This window comes from Camelina sativa, chromosome 7 (genome assembly GCF_000633955.1).
Source record: "Camelina sativa cultivar DH55 chromosome 7, Cs, whole genome shotgun sequence".
Taxonomy (NCBI): Eukaryota; Viridiplantae; Streptophyta; class Magnoliopsida; order Brassicales; family Brassicaceae; genus Camelina; species Camelina sativa.
Window position 1 is genome coordinate 7465512 of NC_025691.1, and position 21834 is coordinate 7487345.

Here is a 21834-nt window from a genome sequence, read left to right on the forward strand (position 1 = left end):
AATTTATCAAAAAAATATTCTTAAAAAGTTCTCATAGTATTATGATTATTACATAAAATAAAATAAATTAACATACCTAATAAAACAACTCGCGCATATGCGCGAGATATAGTAGTTATTTCAAAGTTTGACTACACATTATCTAGTTAATATATTAAATAAAAATCTACTCTAATTTGGTATACAGAATCTGTAAATAAGTGGCTAGAAAATTGACAGCCCATATGTAGACCCAATAGCTATCTAAACATTTGTGTTACAAATCCAGAGAAAACAAATCATTCACTGTAGTCATGGCAAAAAAGAAGTTAAATCTAAATTTCATCTCCAATAAAGTGATTAGAAAAAGAACATTCAACCGGAGGAAGGAAGGACTTAAGAAGAAACTCAATGATCTCAAGACTTTATGCAATGTCGATGTATGTGCTGTCATCTACAATCCATTTAACTCAACTCGAGATGTGTGGCCATCAGAATCTGGGGTGAATAGTGTGATCGAGAGGGCATTAATAATGAAAGAGAAGAAATGTGAAGTGCTGAACCATGAAGAATTTCTCAATCAATTCATCGAAAAGGTAAAAATATACGAGAATAAGTTGGTTGAAGATAATAAGGAAACTCGCCTAAAAGAGGTCATGTTCAGGTGTCTTGGTGGTAATATGAAAGATTTTAAAATGAACGATAAAGATCGCTCTGACTTGTGTGAGTTTATTGATGGATATCTTAAGAATCTTTATCATCATAAAAAGGTAAATCTCAACCAGCCAAATTATGAAATTGGAGAAACTTCTTCAATGCAAATGGCAAGAACTGCTACTACTGCAAACATGGCAACAGATGCTGTATATGTGGACATGGCACCAACCGATGTATCCCCGTTCATGGCACCACCTACTATGGCCGAAGTGAGTTCTTCCTTTCTGAATGCTCCATTCTTAAACACTCCTCAACCAACCAATGAGTTGCAGTTCATAGTCTCTCCAAATCAAACACCAGGAGATATGAATTCTCTTGTAAGTACTCTTTTCTTCACTGATAACTAAGAATTTTGTGGTCTAACTATGAATCAGATTTGTTTGTTGTGATTATTCCATGTATTTTAAATCATAAGTTACATGAGTTTCATATGCTTATACTCTCATCAACTAACCAAATAATTGCAGTCCATGACCCTTTTAAACCATGTAGCAGATCATGTTGATTTTCAGATAAGTGATAACAATCAAGAAGTTTACATTCCATCAGTGGATCAGGTTTGTCTTTTGGTTAATATCCATATATTTAGAACTAGTTCTTACTTCTCGTAAACTAATTTAACGATTTGTAATCAATTTGATTTTTATACTAGTAGGAACCAAAATCTATATATATCCACTGAAAAATCAAGTTTATAAGCTTTAATAATGTTATTAATATTTTTGTAGCTTAATTCTTTGTTAAGATAAGCATTAAAATTTGTTGACAAAAAAAAAACATAAGCATTAATAATATTCCATTGTTTTTTCAGGATGAAATTCACTATCCAAATCAAACTTATGATGGAAATCAACAAGGATTCATTGAAGAGATGATCAAATATGCTGAGGAAACAAATTTTCCTTGGATAGTAGACAACCCCAACAAGTTCTAAAGCATCTATTTAGACGCAGACACTAGTGCCTGACGATGTTATATCTTCTTCGTCTTTACAGTAGTTCTCATTTCTCAGTAACAAGTCGTTGATTTATATGTCTTATATTCGTAGTTTATAACAATTATGCTATCTTTTTAATATGTTATAATATTTTGGAAAAAAATAATAAATAAGTTAAGAGCTATAAAATTTTTTTTTTTCGTCAATGAAATTTTATTTATTTCTCAGATCAACCAACATCAAGTGTAAAAGACTCGACGGGAGGTTTACAGAAGCAGAAAAGAAGTCTCCATACAAATATGATTTGGAGAGAGTATCTGCTACAATGTTACAGGATCTATGAACATAAGTTATTGACTGAGAAATAATACATTTCCTCCAGAAATGAATGTCTTGCACCAGGTTTTCTATCTCACATCGGACATATTCACCGTTGATGACCTTGACAAGAACTTCCCAGTCACCTTCGAAAATTACTGATGTGTAACCAGAAATCCAGGTTTGTTGTAAAGCTGTTAACAGAGCTTTAGTTTCTGCTGTTAAAGGGGAAGACACTTTAACCAAATCAACAGCACCCCAAGTTTTCCCAACACTTTGTGTATTTGATTTTGTTGATTGAAGCTTGCATCAAAATTACATTTAACCGAAGGTAGTGAACGGGGTGTCCAATGTGTAGATTGGAGGAATCCAAGCGTTGCGAAAAATCACGGTAATGTTGTGGGATTAATGTAGAACACCATTCCAAAACTTCAGCATTAGCCTTCACCACAATTTATGAAGGACTTTCCCAGAAACTGTTAAAAACTCAAATATTCCTTGCTTTCCAGATTCTCCACATGACCCAAAAAGGTTCTCAATGTTTGGCACTTATCTCATTCAAAGATTGAGTGAAATTCAGAACAGCCGTAATGTTTTCTTCAAGATCCTCCAAAGGATCCTGATCCTGTGGGAGCGTATTTGATAGTCTCCATGCTAGTTCCTTGTTCCACACAACATCATGGGAAAAGTGTATCAATTCGCATACCTCTCATCCTCAATCGAGATCGGGTTGCCAGAGCACCAGATAATGTTCTCCATACAAAATGTTTGATTTTCGGAAGCACCGGTAGTTGCCAAATCTTTGTCTTTAACTCAAGTGAACCATGTGGAGCCGGTGGTCGAGGATTAAAGTTCAATGGATCATGGGTGAGGAACCAAGATCCAGATCGAACAGTGTAAGCGCCATATGGTGTGTAGTGCCAAATTAACTTGTCTTCCAAAGTAGTGAATAATAAATGAATCGAGTGTAGAAACTCATGATCTCTAGGGTGGATGAAAGCCTGTATTTGATCATTGTTCCCATATCTGTGAGAACCACAATTTGATACAAGAGTGTTTAACTTATTATCAGAGTCCTGATTCGTGTGAATCATCTCTAGATGTCAATGTGGGTGAGAATCAACCAAATTATCTGTTGCCATGTTGATATTCCTGCCATCTCCTACTAGGTAACGTGATCCCTTCTTTAGCACATCAATTCCGACTAACATAGATGACCAACCATACGACTGATTCTTTCTTGGTTTTGCATCTAAAATGTTATCGTCTTTGAAATAGCGAGCTTTCGTTATATGAGCAAACAGAGTATTTGGATGGTGAATTAGTCGCGACGCTTATTTTGCAACGAGTGCATCATTAAATTTATCTAGGTCTCTAAATCCCAATCCACCTTTTTTTTAGTTTATTATAGTCTCTTCCATGCTATCCAAGGTATACCACGTTTCTGTGGACCCTTCTTCCACCAAAAATTCATTAACACTCATAGGTACGGTAATTTGTGTAACGCCCCGACCGCCACCTTTTAGTGGGCCCCATGTCCAATCCCAGTCCATGGGCCCACCTTCCTTAATGGGCCTCAGATCCTCTCACTAGGCCCATGAGCTCACCCATATCTGATGGTCGGTTTGCTACGTCCGGGAGGCTTTAAAGACTTGTTACCGTCCCTATAAATCACCACATGATCTTTCCCTGTGTTTTGTCCTCGCTCGCACAGTTCTGACAGTCATTTCCCGGAAGGTCACCCATCCTGAGAGTATTCCAGCGTAAGCACGCTTAACTGTAGAGTTTTATCAGGACCCTTGACCGAAAAGATAAGTGCACTTTTGGTGACATAAGTGGCCAAATTAATTATTTCAAACCTCTCATCAAGTCTCTGAAACTGGGGTGTCACAATTCACCCCCACTAACAGATCGCAACGTCCACGTTGCGCACCAAGACCGTCACCCCCGATGGTGTGAGCCCACTAAACTTCACACTCATCTGGGTTTGGCACTGATACCAATTGTAACGCCCCGACCGCCACCTCTTAGTGGGCCCCATGTCCAATCCGAGTCCATGGGCCCATCTTCCTTAATGGGCCTCACGTCCGCTCACTAGGCCCGTGAGCCCATCAATATCCAACGGTCGGTTTGCTACGTCCGGAAAGTTTTAAAGACCTTTTACCGTCCCTACAAATCACCACATGATCTTTCCCTATGTTTTGTCCTCACTCGTACAGTTCCGACAGTCACTTTCCGGAAGGTCATCCATCCTGAGACTACTCCAGCTCAAGCACGCTTAACTCTGGAGTTCTCTCAGACCCCTTAACCGAAAAGATAAGTGCACTTTGGTGACATAGGTGGCCAAATCATTTCTTTTAAATCTCTCCGCAAGTCTCGGAAACTGGGGTGTCACAATTTGAAACAGGACATCGCATAAACTGGCATAGCTAATGCAACCGATTTCAACATGATTTTTTTGCTTGCAGGGCATAAACGTTTGGCACTCCAATTTGTGGTACGGTTCTCGACTCTTTCGATGATATATGTAAACATTTCTGCCTTCTTTCGACCAAACTGTACCGGTAAGCCCAAATATTTACCTCCTCCATCATGGTTAGGGATTTGTAGGATGTTTTTTTTAGTTCTGTGTTGATCCATAAACTCGTGAACTAAAAGTGATCATTGATTTTGTCATATTAATTTGCTGTCCAGAATAGTATTCATACACATCAAAGACATCCTTCAGAGCCTGACAATTTCGTACATTCGATTGGAAAAAGAACAAAAAATCCATCAGCGAACAGAAGATGTGTGATTGCAGGTACCTCATTTCAAATCTTGATACCTCTGATGTCTCCATCAGCTACTCGAGTTCTTATCAAATGACTTAGTATATCCGCACATAGGATGAAAAGGTATGGGGACAATGGGTCACCTTGTCTTATCCCACGCTATGGTGTGATCAAACCTTATGGTGAGCCATTTATCAAGTGTACTGACTTTATCGCTCCCATAATCCAACTTATCCATTTTTCACAAAAACCAAACAGTCGCATTGTTGTTTCAAGAAAATTCTATTCAACTCGATCTTATGCTTTGCTAACATCTCTCTTGACCGCCATGTATGATTTGGAAACTCTTTTTCTTACTTTTAAAGAGTGCATGAGTTCATGAGCGATCATCATGTTATCATTGATCACCCTACCTGGGATAAAAGCCGCTTGAGAGTCTGATACAATGCCATCAAGGTGAGGTTTCAATCGATTGACTAGGCACTTTGATATTATTTTGTAGAGAACATTACACAATGCTATTGGTCGATAATCTGAAAGAGTTTCTGGACTTGTCACTTTTGGAATCATACAGATATTAGTGTGATTTAGCGAAGGGTTCATACAAGCTGTTTGGAAGTAGAGCTGCACCTCTTTCACAACATCACAGCCTACTATATTCCAGCAATGCTTATAAAATCTCGCTGTAAGACCATCTGGACCCGAGGCCTTGTCATCTCCTATCTGACTTAGTACTTAATATTGTATATCTCATCTTCACTGAAATCACTTGTTAGGTCATCATTTATTGCAGTAGAGATTGTGCCTTGGAAATCAGCAAAGTCTGTGTTAGAGACTTGACGCTTGTTGCTTGTATAGACTTATGTAAAAAACTTTTGAGCATGATCATCGATCTCAGTATTCCCATTGTAGCTTATTCCTTCTCTGTCACTTATTTGACTTATTCGATTAATGGCAAATCTTGTTTTGGTGCTAGCATGGAAAAAAGAAGTGTTTCGATCTCCTGTTCTCATCTATTGATTGCGACTCTTTTGTTTCCAGTACATTTCTTCACTCAACGAGAGACACGACATTTCTTCCCACGCATTCTAATATTCGATATAATCAAGAATGAGTTTCTGTTATATTTTCTGTTTAACTTAGTAAAATTTATCTATAACTCAAAATAACGATACTTTTGCAGATTCATCACAAAATTAGATAAAAATGTTAGTAAAAATTATGCTAACATAAATTTATCCAAATTAGTCAATCATTCGAATATTATGGTCTTTTACGGATTTGAATATAAAAATAGGCAGATACTAATATTTTAATTTAAATAATTGCTAGCTTTGACCTAATGAGTGGGCAAGGTTTTTATGAAAATCGTGATCAATTTATAAACTTTTAATTTTTATAATTAGTAAACAAAAAATCAAAGTTAATATTCTATATGTTTCTCAAAAAGTGTCATTCTAACATTTTTAACACATATTAAGAAAAATATACATTAAATTCTTAGCAAATAATAAGCTGAAATAGTAGTGTTATAATTGATATTTTGTTGGGATTATAAAGTGACACTCTTTGTGAAACAACAATTCTATCTTAAAATGACACTTAAGAGAGGGGTAATTAACAATATCTTATAAGAAAAAGAATTTATGCACCAACTTTACAAAGACGGAAGTTTTAATTTGGCAAAATACACTTGACAAGCTTTAGAACTAATTGTATACCTTAAAACATTTTGTCACACTAAAAACAATAACTTAGAAGATGGATTGTATCAAATGTGCTTTCTAAATTGTTATTAAATCCTCCCAAGAGGAAATTAAATAAATGTTCATATTAGTTGTGACTAAAACAAAACTAAAAAAAGGATAAATGTCTTTAAATTTTTATAAAGGAAATTAGTTGAATCACACTTGTTAGGAGTAGGCAAGTGAACATCTGCTTCGCTCTGGGTAGGTTTTTTACTCTTGTGTTCATCTTTCCTAACATCGTATTAGCGTCACTCACATGATCAAGCAAATTACGAGAAGACAAAAAGTTTGTTCTCCCAAGGGTTCTATAACGTTCTAGTTAGTTAGAAGGATTAATATGATTGAAACACAATTCATGTATGTTTCTAGGGTTTAGCTCATAACATTTTAAGATCCAATTTGATTGATTGGTCAAATGTTCGAGAAAGATAAAAATCTTGACAAAAGTATCACACTATTATGGAACCGAAGATATTTTTAAAAGGTATCTGCCATACGATGTCATGCTTACTTGAGAGCTCTACTTTTGTTTTTCCGGTGATAGTGATGGTATAGGTGTAACATCCGCGAACCAATTTTTGAAAATTTGGTGTAAATGTTGATTGACCCCAGCAGGTGTGTCGATCGACACCATATGTCAGCAGATGGTTAGGTTCAATTTTAGAATTCTCTGTTCGAGCTGATTCGATTTAGGGATCATATATAAGAAGAGGGGTCAACGGATAAACCTAGTTTTCACCTCTTTTAATGTTTTATCGGTTCCTAAAGTTCAAGAGAGTTCTAAAAAACCTTTTCTTTCGAGTTTTTTGCATGTTCTTCTAAGATCTATCCTTGGGAGTAGAGATCCGAAGCAAGAGGTATGTTAGAAGCTTGTTAGGAGATTGTGTTCGTCGGTGTTGGTCGAAATTCTCCTACAGGTGAGTGCATGACCATGGCTGATCTAAACTTGAGAATCTTTTGTCTTTCTGTTTTTTAAGTGTGGTTAATTGATTTCCTTGCTTGCTTGTGTTGTTTTCGTGTCCCCAATGGTATTTTGTCGCTTACAGGTGAGCCTCGGCCACATTGGAGTGTGTTGACATAAGGAGTGTGTTGGTCGACACAAATGCGAGGACAGCGTAAGAAACCTAATGAGTTTCGGTCGACACCATGTGGAGGTGTCGGTCGACACATCTAGGGTTTTTGGGGAATGTCGAGCAGGTGTAGGTCGACACTAGGTTGTCAGTGTCGATTGACATCAGGAGGGTCTCGGTCGACACCAACCTTTGCATGGTTCCGCTGTCGATCGACACCAGGTGGGTGTTGGTCGACACCCACTTTCAGGAGGCAGCTGATAATTGTTGTTCCTGGTTTGATTGTGTTGTTTGTTGTTTGTTGGATATTGAATTCTCAATTGCTTGTGTGTATAGCCCAGTAGATGGGATGATTGCCTCACTGAGTATTTGTTATAATACTCATGTGTCTCAATTGTTGTGTGTGATGCAGATAAAGGTAAAGTGTGATCGTGGAATCAAGGCAATGAAGAGGAGGGTGTTTAGAGGCTCGGTTGTTTGCTCTATGCTGAAGTTAGGTTACTGAAACAACCCTTCCCGTTTTTTTTTATATATAAATTTTTAGTGGTCCTATACCCACTAACAACCTAACATCAATCAACAACAGCGGATAACCATTAAACCATTAAACTTTTATTGTTAAGAATAGTTTTAATCGATAAATAGTAACTTTAAGATTCTAATACATTTTTTATATTGTTATTAATTAATGCTCATAAATTTCAAATGTGCAAGTAAAATTTATAGTTTTTGGTTAAAATTGAATCAACATAAACCTAATTTTGTATACAATATATATATATATATATATATATATATATTGTTAACGACAATGTACGATTTATAGTCAATCCCTACTACACGGGGTAATGCGACTGATATGTCTATATTTTGTCTCTCCTCAGCATGTATTCGTCATGCATTTAGCTAGGATAACTCATTGTTTTGCATCATTTTCTAATCTCTTCTATACACTTTGCATGTTTAGGTAGTTCTTGCATCATCTTTGCATACATTGTGCATTTTGGAGTATTTCAGATTTTAGGAGATGTCCATACTGTTGGAACCGAATGGAGGCTGAGACATGCGACTCGACTGACGCTCCCAGGAGAGAAGCAATGCGACTCGACCGACATGCGACTTAGACGCGCTCCCAGGAAGAAACACCAGCATCCCACTCGATCCATCATGCCTGGAATGGATGTCATTCCACTCGACCAACCACACCAGTCATCTGACTTCTTCCACCTCTTTGATCGAGTCGAGTGAAGCTTTTCCCTTGGGATTCATTAAATATGTAGGGAATTGAGTCATATTTACAATGCCGTTTATTTCAAGCCAATCGGAGGTGTAATTCAAGACTTATCATCATTTTAGTGGATGCGTATACACCCAGCTCGAGCCAACACCACTCTGGCTTGAGCCAACACCACTCTGGCTCGAGCCAACACCACTCTGGGTCGAGCCAACACCCCTCCACTCCACCCTTCAAGCCACCGGTCGAGCCAACCTTCAATTCATTTTTTGAGCCACTGTTCGAGCCACCGTTCGAGCCACCCTTCAAGTCACCTTTGAGCCATCCGTTCGAGCCGACCATCGAGCCATCACTCGACCTTGCTCAAGCCAGCCTCACCGTGCGTCACTCGACCTCTCTCGAGCCATCTTGATCGATCCACTGGATGCACACCGACTCGTTCACACATGTCAGGAAGACGCTCCGTTTTACACGCTTCGGGAGATTTCCAAACCGACTCTTTACATTTTCGTTTTAAGTTTTAGGGATTTACATGTTTTTACTATAAATACATTTTGTTAAGTCTTGGCTTGAGACATCTTTAATCTCGTTTTGTTCTATTCGTTAAGGTTTTACCTAGCCACCAAAAAATGTTCTCAGACTTTGTAATCCGACATCTTTGAGTCTATTGAGTATTTACATTTGATTTCTTCTACAAAGTTGTTCTTCACATTTTTATCTATCTAATAATGCGAAAAGTTGAGTTATCCTTTACTTGAAGCGCGGTGCAATCCATGGCAGTGAACGAGAGTCCCTTTAGTGCCAGATCGATCATCTCAAGCTCACCGTACGTGTCACCTTGCAGCGCGGTGCAATCCATGGCAGTGAACGAGAGTCCCTTTAGTGCCAGATCGATCATCTCAAGCTCACCGTACGTGATGTATCCCTTAATCTCCTTAGTGTAGAATGCATTGGCAACCGCCTTCTGGAAGTAACGCAAGACTGGGCTTCTCAGGTTCCTCGTCTTCGTTTTCGATGAAGTAAATATCGGGGTGCTTCCGATCGTTGTCCAGAGTGCGGATATTTTGGTTCTATCGAACTGCGGCGTAGTCCCCGTTCCGCTGGGAAATCCAAAGATCTCTTTGATGGTTCTGAAAGTAACCGTGTAGAACTGGCCATGAACGCGGAATGCAATATAGCCCAGACCTCCATCAGACATCATGCATGGCTCATCCGCATACAAGTACATCTCCAGAGTAGAAAGGAACAGAATTGTCTCCTCTCTGTATCCACTCTTGGGGGTGTTCATAATTCTCTCCAGATGGCACCGCCGAAATAGATACTGAACATCTTCCCCAATCCCTAGTAGCTCCATCGTCTCAGGATGCGGATATCTTGTTCCACTAAACTCACACTGTTGGAACAGCTCGTAGTACTCCTTGGGAGTCAACTTCGTCTCTGATGCTCTCCGTCGTACAAATTTCCTTGGCGCTTGTTTTGAATGCAATGCAGGTTCCTTTTGTTCGTAATCACTGTCCTCCTGTCTTGAGGTAGAAGCTGGTACCGGTCTGTTCCCGCGACTCTTGCTCTTAGAAAGCGGTTTTTCTGGTCTGCTTGAACCCGCTGCTTGTTCTGAACCCCCAACAAGCTCGTCAACCATGTTCTTCATTTTCATGAAACGCTTCGCCATGGATTCAGGGGATGAACGTTCTCCAGCAACACAACCATATTCCTCTCTCATCTCATGTATAAGCTCAGTACCTTTTTTGTTTCTCTGAAACATGTAAACTCAAAGCTAAACGTTTAATATGTTATTGAGCAAATAATAAGAGCAGTTATGAAAATCGAAACTTGAAAGTGCAAAGAGAGAATAAACCAATCACGTGACAGGTCGGGGTCGGTGGCGAAACTGGTCGGCTCGAGCGTGGCGAGTTCGTCGGATTGAGTCGCCTACGGGTCTGACAGGTCGAGTGTTGGCGTGGAACAGTGGCGGATCAAGTGGACACGGATGTGGCTCGATCGTGACTTTGATGGCAACTCGAACGGGACAGTCCGGCGAGGGTCGAGTCGTGATAGTGCGACTCGAGGGAGGCGGCGAGATGTTGGTTTGATGGAGACAAACATGTCGGCTCGAACGGACCTTCACAAAGACGGCTCGAGAGACATGGATGAAGCTGGATCGAGTGGATGTGGGTCGAGTCGACGTGGGCGAAGCTGGAGTTGGTGAGAACAGTGTGAACAGTGGCTCGATGGTACGGAGTGGGATGGATCGAGTTGGAACGTGAACAGTACACTAGGGGTCAAGTCGCGATGGAGGTGGCTCGATCGAGTCAGCAGCACGATGGCTCGAGTGGTTGCAGGTCGACTCGAGGGTTTCAGCACGGCGGTTCGAGTGGGGTGACTCCGGCGGTCCTTCGACGATGGTTGTATGCAATGGTCTCGAGCAAGAGAGAGATGGGAGAGTGATGATTGTTTGTTTTGGTTGGTGAGTTGAGAGTGAAAGAGAGGTGACATAAATAGAGGGATGGTGAAGATGAATAATTTTGATATGTCGTGCAAGTGGTGCAAGGAAGAGTGGTGGTGGAATAATGTTGGAGATGATGGGACAAAAAGATGGAGTTGATGTGTTTTGGGAGAGGGAATAAGAGAGGAATGGGTGAGTTGATGGGAGAGAGCAATTCACATGGGTGGGTGTGAGAAAAGGAGAGTGGGGTCACCTAATTATGACCAACAATCTCTCTTTGACTCTGACTCTCTTTTGTAGCTTTTCTTCTCTTCTGTAAAACTCATCTTTATTCAAACTTTATTCCAAACTCACTCATTTTTTTTTTTGTTGCTTAAACTCCCTTCTGTAGACTCCTGAAAGCAAGAAAATCAAAAACAAAAATTAAAAACACAAAGATCCTAAAAAATATTTACAGTGATACCTTTGGGACTTCCTCCCAAGTGAGCTTGTTTAAAGTCTCTAGCTTGACTTTTCAGCTTTTTATGTTTGGGGGTTCATAGAGGAGTACAGAAGACCCCTTTGGTTGGACTTGGTCAGCTAAATATTTTTTTGCTCTTTGGCCGTTTACAGTGAATTCGCTGCCATCCTTGTTCAGAAGAGTGATGACTCCAAATGGCAGAACGTCTTTGACTGTAAAAGGTCCAGACCACCTACACTTAAGCTTTCCATAAAATAACTTAAGTCTGGAATTGAACAGCAAAACCTGATCCCCAGCCTTGAGCTCCTTGACAACAATCTTCTTATCATGAAAATTCTTGGTTCTTTCTTTGTAAATCTTTGAGCTCTCATAGGGATCAAGTCTGATTTCTTCCAACTCGTGGATGTCTAGAGTCCTCTTAGCCTGAGCCGTGTCAGTATCCAAGTTCAGCAACTTGATAGTCCAAAGCGTCTTGTACTCAACCTCCACAGGGAGATGACATGCTTTTCCATATATCAACTGAAATGGTGTTCTGCCTATCGGCGTTTTGAACGCTGTTCTGTATGCCCAGAGAGTCTTGTCTAACTTGACAGACCAGTCTTTCTTTGAAACTCCAACAATCCTTGACAGTATACTCTTGATTTGTTTGTTCGAAACTTCAACTTGTCCGCTGGTCTGAGGGTAATAAGCAGTCGACACCTTGTGCTTGACACCATACTTTCTCAGCATACTCTTGATAACAGGTTTTTCACCCAGGGTATCAATTCCCTATGCAGTTGTAGTACAAAGGGTTATCAATCCAAATGGTTGTTTATGCTAGCAGGAAGGATGCAATCAGAACAATGCAAGTCAATCCAAGAAATAATGGGGTTTTGTCTAACAATCCTAAAATAATAAAAGAAAAGAATATAAACAAGGAACCACACGACCTAAGCACTCGATGCAAGCATTCGAGTACAGGATCGAGTGGGGTGATCGAGTAAGCAAAGAAGGTATGAACAACTCGAGGGGTTACTCGAAGCAGGTGATCGTGTACCTGTTCGGATAAGGGATCAAGTGATGAATACAAATGCAAGCAATTAAAATACGGAAGCTTCTAAGGATGGGGTAATCGAATCCTAAGTATTCCTAACCAGTACAAATGTCTTACATGCCTCAAGCAAATATTTCCTAGACAATGAATCTCTAAAATCTTGTTAAAACACTCTCGTGATAGAAACAATCAACCTTGATCACTCCCCTACCCAACTCTCGTTGGAGAAACATGACCAAGCAGGCATTAAGATCCGATTCATTATTGTCAGTAAACCCCTTACTCATCTAATCTCTTAGGCTAAGTGAGTAAACCTCTAGCATTGGTTGATTCAAGCATCTCATCTACACCTCTCGGTAGTAAAACACCTTAGATCTAATCTCACCCTCTCGGTTTGTTGACAGCTTTAAGAAAACCAATCTAGAAGGAAATCTATTAAACATATACAATCAAACTAAGACATCCTAACCGATCAAGAACACAAAATCATCTATCCCATCCCTATAAACTTTGCTACACTACTCGGAAATCATAGTAAGAAACACAAAAGCATATATGAACGAAAATTGCATCGTATTAAACGATAGAGTGGAAGATAAAAACTACAAGATAGAAATCTAAAGAAATGATAAAAGTTATGAAATAAAATCTAACAAAAGGTGAAAAGTGTTTTGAGTCGCTCAGTTCTCTCACAGAAGCTCTCACTCTCTAGTCAGAGGGTCTGCGGCGTGCTCGTTTGCGAGGAAAAAGTGGAGGGGTTTATATATGGAAACCCCTTTGATCTAGCTTCCCTGTCCTGCCCGAGGGTCTACTCGATGGGGTACACGAGGATAAGGTCGGGTTACTCCTCGGGTATATCTTTGGGTTGTTCTTCCAGCTCTTGGATCCTCCACGATCGTGTTGGGGTTCGGACTGTTCTTGCAGCTCGATGGCTCCTTCGGGTACATGTTCGGGTTTGTCCTTGTTTTTCCCTATTTTAGGCTCTTAAGCACCTGTTTTCATCCAAAATATGCAATTGCAAAAATGCAACACCCTAAATGGACTAAAAGTGAATTCTTACAGTTAATGACCTAAAAATGTTAAGTTAAAGGTATAAACAATGCAAAATATGGACAAAAAAGGATGCTAAAAATATGTAAATTATAGAGTTATATCACCATGTCTACCGATTCGAGTCCTANTTTAAGAAAACCAATCTAGAAGGAAATCTATTAAACATATACAATCAACTAAGACATCCTAACCGATCAAGAACACAAAATCATATCCCATCCCTAGAAACTTTACTACACTACTCGGAAATCATAACAGGAAATATCAAAGCAAATATAAATGAAAATTACATTATATTAAACGATAAAGTAGAGGGATAAGAGTACAAGATAGAAATCTAAAGAAATGATAAAAAGTTATGAAATAAAATCTAAAACAAAAGGGAAAAGTGTTTGAGTCGCTCAGTTCTCTCACAGAAGCTCTCGCTCTCTGGTTTGAGGGTCTGCGGCGTGCTCGTTTGCGAGGAAGGAGAGGAGGGGTTTATATATGGAAACCCCTTTGACCTAGCTTCCCAGACCTGCCCGAGGGTCTACTCGATGGGGTACACGAGGATGAGGTCGAGTTAGTCCTCGGGTAGATCTTCGGGTTGGTCTTCATGCTCTTGGATCCTCCTTGATCGTGTTGGGGTTCAGACTCGTTCTTCCAGCTCGATGGCTCCTTCGGGTACATCTTCGGGTTTGTCCTTGTTTTTCCCCATTTTAGGCTCTTAAGCACCTGTTTTCATCCAAAATATGCAAATGCAAAAATGCAACACCCTAAATGGCCTAAAGTAAATTCCTACAGTTAATGACCTAAAAATGCTAAGTTAAGGGTATGAATAATACAAAATATGGAAAAAAAGGGATGCTAAAAACATGTAAATTAGAGAGTTATCAACTCTCAAACACCTTGTTGACGAAGTGAGTTCCAACATCACTGATCACTAATCTGGGTATCCCGTACCTTGGAAAGATTATACTTTTGAACAACTTCAGAACAACCTTGTGATNCTCTAAAGAAATGATAAAAATTTATGAAATAAAATCAAAAACAAAAGGGAAAAGTGTTTTAGTCGCTCAGTTCTCTCAAATAAGCTCTCGCTCTCTGGTTTGAGGGTCTGCGGCGTGCTCGTTTGCGAGGAAGGAGAGGAGGGGTTTATATATGGAAACCCCTTTGACCTAGCTTCCCAGACCTGCCCGAGGGTCTACTCGATGGGGTACACGAGGATGAGGTCGAGTTAGTCCTCGGGTAGATCTTCGGGTTGGTCTTCATGCTCTTGGATCCTCCTTGATCGTGTTGGGGTTCAGACTCGTTCTTCCAGCTCGATGGCTCCTTCGGGTACATCTTCGGGTTTGTCCTTGTTTTTCCCCATTTTAGGCTCTTAAGCACCTGTTTTCATCCAAAATATGCAAATGCAAAAATGCAACACCCTAAATGGCCTAAAGTAAATTCCTACAGTTAATGACCTAAAAATGCTAAGTTAAGGGTATGAATAATACAAAATATGGAAAAAAAGGGATGCTAAAAACATGTAAATTAGAGAGTTATCAACTCTCAAACACCTTGTTGACGAAGTGAGTTCCAACATCACTGATCACTAATCTGGGTATCCCGTACCTTGGAAAGATTATACTTTTGAACAACTTCAGAACAACCTTGTGATCGTTGGTAGGACTGGCAATGGCTTTAACCCACTTAGAAACGTAATCGACTACCACCAGAATATAGACATTACCATTCGATGGAGGGTTAAAAAGTCACACTTGGTGATGAAACTGTGAGCGTCTATGAACAAGGTTGGCCACCAGAGACATGCTTGAAGAACCTTCTGAGCTGTCTTGAATGTGGCGAAGTGACCTACATCGGTAGAGCGGTGACAATGCTCAAGTACTCCCTGTACTTCCCCTTTTGCTATGCATCTCCTGTACAGACCCTCAGAACCTCTCTTGTACAGATAGGGTTCATCCCAGAAGTAGTGGTTGACCTCTCTGAAAAGCTTCTTCTTCCTGTAGGGATCCATGTCATCAGGAACTTCTCCACATACCTTGTAATTCACGACATCTGCATACTATGGTGCAGTCTCAGAAGTGATCGCCATGCATCTGATTCTGAGGTTGTCAAGCTATGTGTCATGCATTTGCTCACAAACTTAGGCGACCAGAAGTTGTTCCTTAGGCATTAAATCATCTATGGGAACGACATCTTCAATCCTCATTCTTGACAGATGGTCCGCAACTCCATTTTCTATGCCTTTCTTGTCAACAATCTCCATGTCAAACTCCTGAAGAAGCAGAATCCATCTCAACAGTCTTGGTTTGGTATCCTTCTTCGAGTAGATGTGTCTCAGAGCAGCGTGATCGGTATACACTATGACTTTCGAACCCACAAGGTAACTCCTGAATTTTTTGAATGCAAACACAACTGCTAGGAGTTCCTTCTCTGTGGTTGCATATCTTCCTTGATTCTCGTCCAAGGTGCGACTGGCATAGTAGATGACATGAAGCTTCTTGTCAATTCGCTGTCCCAGAACTGCTCCAACTGCGAAGTCTGAAGCATCACACATGATCTCAAAAGGGTGATCCCAATTTGGAGGTTGTATTATGGGTGTTGAAACCAACGCCTCCTTGATCCTGCCGAAAGCATCCAGACATGTTGCATCGATTTCGAACTCAACCTCCTTGCACATCAACCTTGTTAATGGTCTTGCAATTTTTTAGAAGTCCTTGATGAATCTTTTGTAAAACCCAGCATGTCCCATAAAACTTATGACGTCCTTCACTGTCCTTGGCGGTTGAAGCTGAACCATGACCTTAATCTTTGCTTTGTAAACCTCAATTCCTCTTTCATAAATCTTGTGTCCCAGAACGATCCCTTCTTCAACCATGAAATGGCACTTCTCCCAGTTCAGCAAACAGGAGGAGAAAGTGGAATCGTATACAGAGAAATCATCCATAAACACTTCCACTGACTCCTCAATCAGATCCGAAAAAGTTGATGTCATGCACTTTTGAAAGGTGGCAGGAGCATTGCACAAACCAAATGGCATAATGACAAGTGAAAGTTGTCTTTTCCTGATCATGTGGGTGGATAGTGTGAGAACTAAAACCGAAGTTCTCCTTCCGAAGTATTTCTAAATGGGGGAACCCACCATCGGTTAAAGTTCTGAACTGAATTTAGAGTTTAAGGTTGATAAAAAGAGTGTATATTATTGCTCGAGAGAAAAGTTTTTCGATCCATTTACACAGTGGCCCTCATTACTCATTTATACTAGTTCATTACCATCAATGCCTAATAAATTTTTCTACGTAAATCTCACACCCTAATCAATCCGATTAATTGTAGGAATCTTTGACCGAGTCTGGACTGCGAACCGATCCAAGGGGTGCTTCACTACGCTCCAGCTTCCCATCGGGCTTAGTGGGCTGGTCCGTACTAAATCCTTGGCACATTTAGAGTGTTTGTTCTGGGCCTTAGTCCATTACCCGAGATGAACAATCGTGGTGACAACAGTTGCCCCCTAATTCTCCCGAGCTGACTAGCTTGGGAGACTTTTTGATCTTCAATCGGTTGTTTTCGGGAAACTGAATATCCCCCATATCCCATGATTTGATCATGGTAATGATGGGATTTGCCTTCCCGAACAAGATCTGGGGCCCACCGAGAGACCTAACACGCTATAAGAGAGAAAAAATGAATTGGAACTTTTCGTTTTCCCAGGCAATCATTACTTTCTCCTAGCTTTTTGTATAAAGGTAACCCTCCCGACTTCTCTCTTTTATTCCGAAAATTGGTTATTTTCCCTTTGCTTTTTATTTTGCATTCGTCTCTTTTGTTCTTCGCTATACATTGGAATGTTCTTCCATTCTTCCTCTTTTAGTTCAATTTTCTCTACTCTTACTCAAATAGCATGTCACCTCCGAAATATACGCCGCGTAAAGTCGTGAAACTCCTAATTCCAGGCGTTTTTGGTCCCCATCAACCGTCAATTCTCTCTACAGAGAACATGGCTGAGATCAGAGGGTCCACCGGAATTCCCCCGGGGATTGAGATTCGATTCCCGAAGGCTCACGAGTCTCCGGAAAACCCACCTCCAGGCTATTGCTGTGCATTTGAGATCTTTTTCTCTACGTGCGGACTATCATTCCCTCTTCCCGAGCTCGTTGTGCGGATGATGTTCGAGCTGGGCTTCGCACTTCCCCAGATGTGCCCGAATTTTGTTTGGACCGTTCTGTGCCTACAAACTCTGGGAGAGGAGTTCGATTACCAGCTATCCTCGACCGATTTTCTTCAAGTCTATACTGTGAAGACGGGTCGTACCAAGGGTACTCTCTATGTGAGTCCGCTCTACGGACTGAAGGTTTTTGATGACCTCCCCGAAAAAGACGAGAAATGGCGCAAGTCATATTTCTTCTTCCCGGTTAATGAGCTCACCTTCGGGCACCTCGCGAGTTTGCATGTGTCGAAGTGGACTTCAAAAATTGGTAGAGTAGTGTACTTCGTTAGGTACCGACTAGTTTTTAGTCTTTGTTCTTACCACTTCATTTTTTTTTTGTTTCGGCCCACTTCGAGCAAGGTTTGCTTTGTCCCACATTCGCGCCAAGGCCAAATTGCCTGGGACTCTTTTTCCTCTGAAAGAATCTGGGAGTCTGCAATTAGGCTCAAGGGTCGTTCGCTTGTTTGGTCCGACCCTCCCAGTACTTCCGGTATGAGCTATAGGGAAGAAAGGGCTTGCAGGATTGCTGAGAAGGAAGCGAAAAGGCAAATGGCTGCTACCCTTGCCGAGGGCAATGCTCGCATTCCTGCTAAGAACACTGATTCTTCAGCCCCTCAAGTGAGCGAAGTTTCCATACCCCGAGCTAGTCCTTCCGAAATCTCTACTGGTCCTTCCAAACCCTCTGCTGGTCCGTCCGAACCGCCCGTGATAGTCATTGCCGACTCCAGCGACGAGCCACGGGAGAATGAGGTTCCTCCCCCGCCTCTAAGCAAAGGCCCCACTGAGGCGAGCTCCCAGCGGGTCGAGCCGTCTAAGAAGAGGAAGGAACCTGAAACTTCTTCTTCTCTTCGCGAGAAAACCCGAGCCCGGTCTAGTTCGTCAGGAGACGAGCGGGGTAGATCCAGTTCAAAAGACGGAGCTCCCTTCTCGGAGAAGAAGTCTAGGAATCTTCCTAGTACCAAGGAGTCTGGGGGTTCCTCCGGGAAGCTGCCTTCGAAGGAACAGAGTCATTCTCCTCAGGGTAAGCGCGATCCGAGATATCTTATTACTAGTTTTGCATTTAAATGCATATTTAAAGGAAAAATGACATTGTTCGTGTCGCGCAGCTCCCCCTGCTTCTCCAGCTTACCTGATGAGGAGCTATACTCGACCCTGAGTTCGGATTCCAGCGTTTGCCGACATGTCCGAAGTCAACCGCGCAAATTTTTTCCGTTTCGCAGATAAAATCGGCGAGGTCAGTAATATTTATGTACTTTTTTTACTGACAAATCGCCTTTCCCAGCTGATGATCGAGTTTAACAACTCGGTGGCATCTTATGAAGATCAGTTGTTTGCTTCGCCGTCGACCTCCGAAGTGAACCAACTTAAGGAGAGGGTGGTTGAGCTTGAAACCCATGTGGCAGAGTTCACCAAATTAGAGGCCATAAATGCTAAGCCTGTGGAGAAGGCCGAACAGATCCGAGCTCGGATGAAGAAGGCTGAGGTGGAGGTGCTGGACCTCGGGGTTGCCAACGAAGATCTCCGTGGAAAACTGAAGAAGGCGGGCGATCTCTACTATGAGGCCACGGAGAATGAAAAAGCTGTTAAGAATAAGCTGCACGAAGTCGAACTTCGTAACCAACTTCTGGAGGCCGGCAACAGCTGCGAGATCAAGAGAGTGCAGAGGGAGGAGAGACAAGCGATGAGGCGAACTCTCCGGCCAAGATCCGAGCTGCTGAGTTTAGGGCTAACCGGATGCTGGTTGAAGAGATCTCTAGAGGGGAGATCCAGGACATCGAAGCCGAGCTCGGACTTCTACGAGCTGACGAAGAGGTCTCAAAGGTAACCCTCCGCGACTTTGACCCTTCTGCATTTTCTGATCTCTTGGTGGATACGCCCGAGCTATTATGCAACGAGCATAATTTTCCGATACTAAGTAAGACTTCGGTTTCATTGATTTTTAGGGATATTACGAAGTTTTAATTCCGGATTTCCTTGATACGAAGTGAGACTTCGGTTTTTTGAATACGAAACAATAAAAAAATTTATTGAATACGAAGTAATACTTCGGTTTAACTGAATCTTGCGAAGTTAGACTTCGGTTTTGTTTTTTTGTTTTTTTGTATACGAAGTAATACTTCGGTTTTACTGAATACGAAGCAATACTTTGGTTTAACTGAATTTTGCGAAGTTAGACTTCGGCTTTTTTTTTTTGTATACGAAATAATACTTCGGTTTTACTGAATATGAAGCAATACTTCGGTTTAACTGAATTTTGTGAAGTTAGATTTCGGATTTTTTCCTGTATACGAAGTAATACTTCGGTTTTACTGAATACGAAGTAATGCTTCGGTTTAACTGATTTTTGCGAAGTTAGACTTTGGCTTTATTTTTTAAAAAAGGAAATCAACCATTCTTAATAAAGAGAACTTTTGATTTAAAAATGGATAGCTGGACCCGAAACGAGCTGCCTACGTACCCTTATCGAGATCAGGCAAACCGCTGCTTCGACCCACTTCGAGAAGTAATCAATAAGGGCCAGTACGTACTGAACCCCCCGGGTCCTCGGTGTAAAGGGCCAATGATATCCATAGACCACCTCATGAACAGATAAGGTGCGGACACAGAAGACAAGAGCTCGGTAGGTTGGTGAATAGACGGAGCATGCTTTTGAAATTTCTCACAAGCTCGGGCATATTCCTCGCAGTCAGCCACCATGGTGGGCCAAAAATACCCTTGTCGTTTAAGTTTGAAGGCCAATGTCCTCCCTCCGGAGTGATTTCCATTAGGACCATTATGAACAGCTCGCATCAAATTTGTGGGTTCCTCGCATGCTACATATGTTAAATAGGGATCTGCTACACTCCGGCTAGGAGTGCTCCGTTATAGATGCAATACAGTGCACTGACAATTTTAAGTTTCCTAGCCGCCCACTTGTCAACTGGGAGTTCACCTTGTTCCAAGTAAGCCCATGTCGGACCTCGCCAGTCTCCTGCCCCCCTATTGTTAGTACTTGTGTTGCCTGGAAGCTTATCAAGTAGGATGATTTCATCCATGCATGGAGACCTAGGTATTTCTGGAGTTTGGACTTCCTGCTCGTCAGAGATAGGTGTGACTGCCGCGGTTGGAGGAGTTTCTTCGGGTGAGGGGCTGGAAGTAGTTGAGTGAGCTGCTTCTTCAACGGCTATCTTCTTTTTCATTGCCCTAGTGACGACGTGTGAGCTTTCTAATCGTATGCTCAGGTATTCGAAAACTTCTACCGGAATAATTATTGTCGTTGTTGGGTCCGCAGTCGAGGCTAATGATGCCAGGGCGTCCGCAGCTGAGTTTTCACTCCTCGGGATCTTGGTGCTTTTGAACTCATCGAATTTTGCTGCTAATTCTTTGGCCGCGGCTAAGTAAGCTTCCATGCGCCTGTCCTTAGTCTCATACTCTCCTAGAGCCAATTTCTCCATCATCAGGTACCTACACTCGGCTCCGGTGAAAGATTTACTGATGTAAAAAATTGGCTTCTGCTCCCCCCTTTCTTCACGAACTAAAACTCCGCTTACTGCGCTTCCAGAGACGGCTACATAGAGGAAGAGAGGTTCGCCCAGCTTGGGCTTTGCTAGAACGGGTGGTTCAGACAGGAAGAGAGGTTCGCCCAGCTCGTCCCATGCGAAGTGCCTCCCTCCTTTCTTTAATAACTGGTAGAATGGAAGGCATTTATCTGTTGAGCGGGAAATAAAACGGTTGAGTGCTGCTATTCGTCTGTTGAGGCGTTTTACTTCTCGCAGAGTCTTTGGGGAACTCATGGACAAGAAAGTGTTGATCTGCCTTGGGTTCGCTTTGATTCCTCTTTCTGTTATGATATAACCTAGGAATTCCCCAGACGGAACGGCGAATGTGCACTTCGTG

The 21834-nt window shown here is 41.5% G+C and overlaps 2 protein-coding genes across 2 annotated transcripts; both read left to right on the plus strand.

Annotated features, from left to right (window-relative positions):
- LOC104700652 (agamous-like MADS-box protein AGL80) lies at positions 294-1630 on the plus strand. Its single transcript, XM_010416189.2, has 3 exons — positions 294-1013; positions 1164-1253; positions 1508-1630. The coding sequence occupies exons 1-3, from the start codon at positions 294-296 to the stop codon at positions 1628-1630; spliced, it is 933 nt and encodes a 310-aa protein (XP_010414491.2).
- On the plus strand, positions 17749-19946 carry LOC104704416 (uncharacterized protein At3g60930, chloroplastic-like). The gene is made up of 6 exons (XM_010420511.1): positions 17749-18248; positions 18402-18979; positions 19128-19192; positions 19241-19540; positions 19600-19779; positions 19902-19946. The coding sequence occupies exons 1-6, from the start codon at positions 17749-17751 to the stop codon at positions 19944-19946; spliced, it is 1668 nt and encodes a 555-aa protein (XP_010418813.1).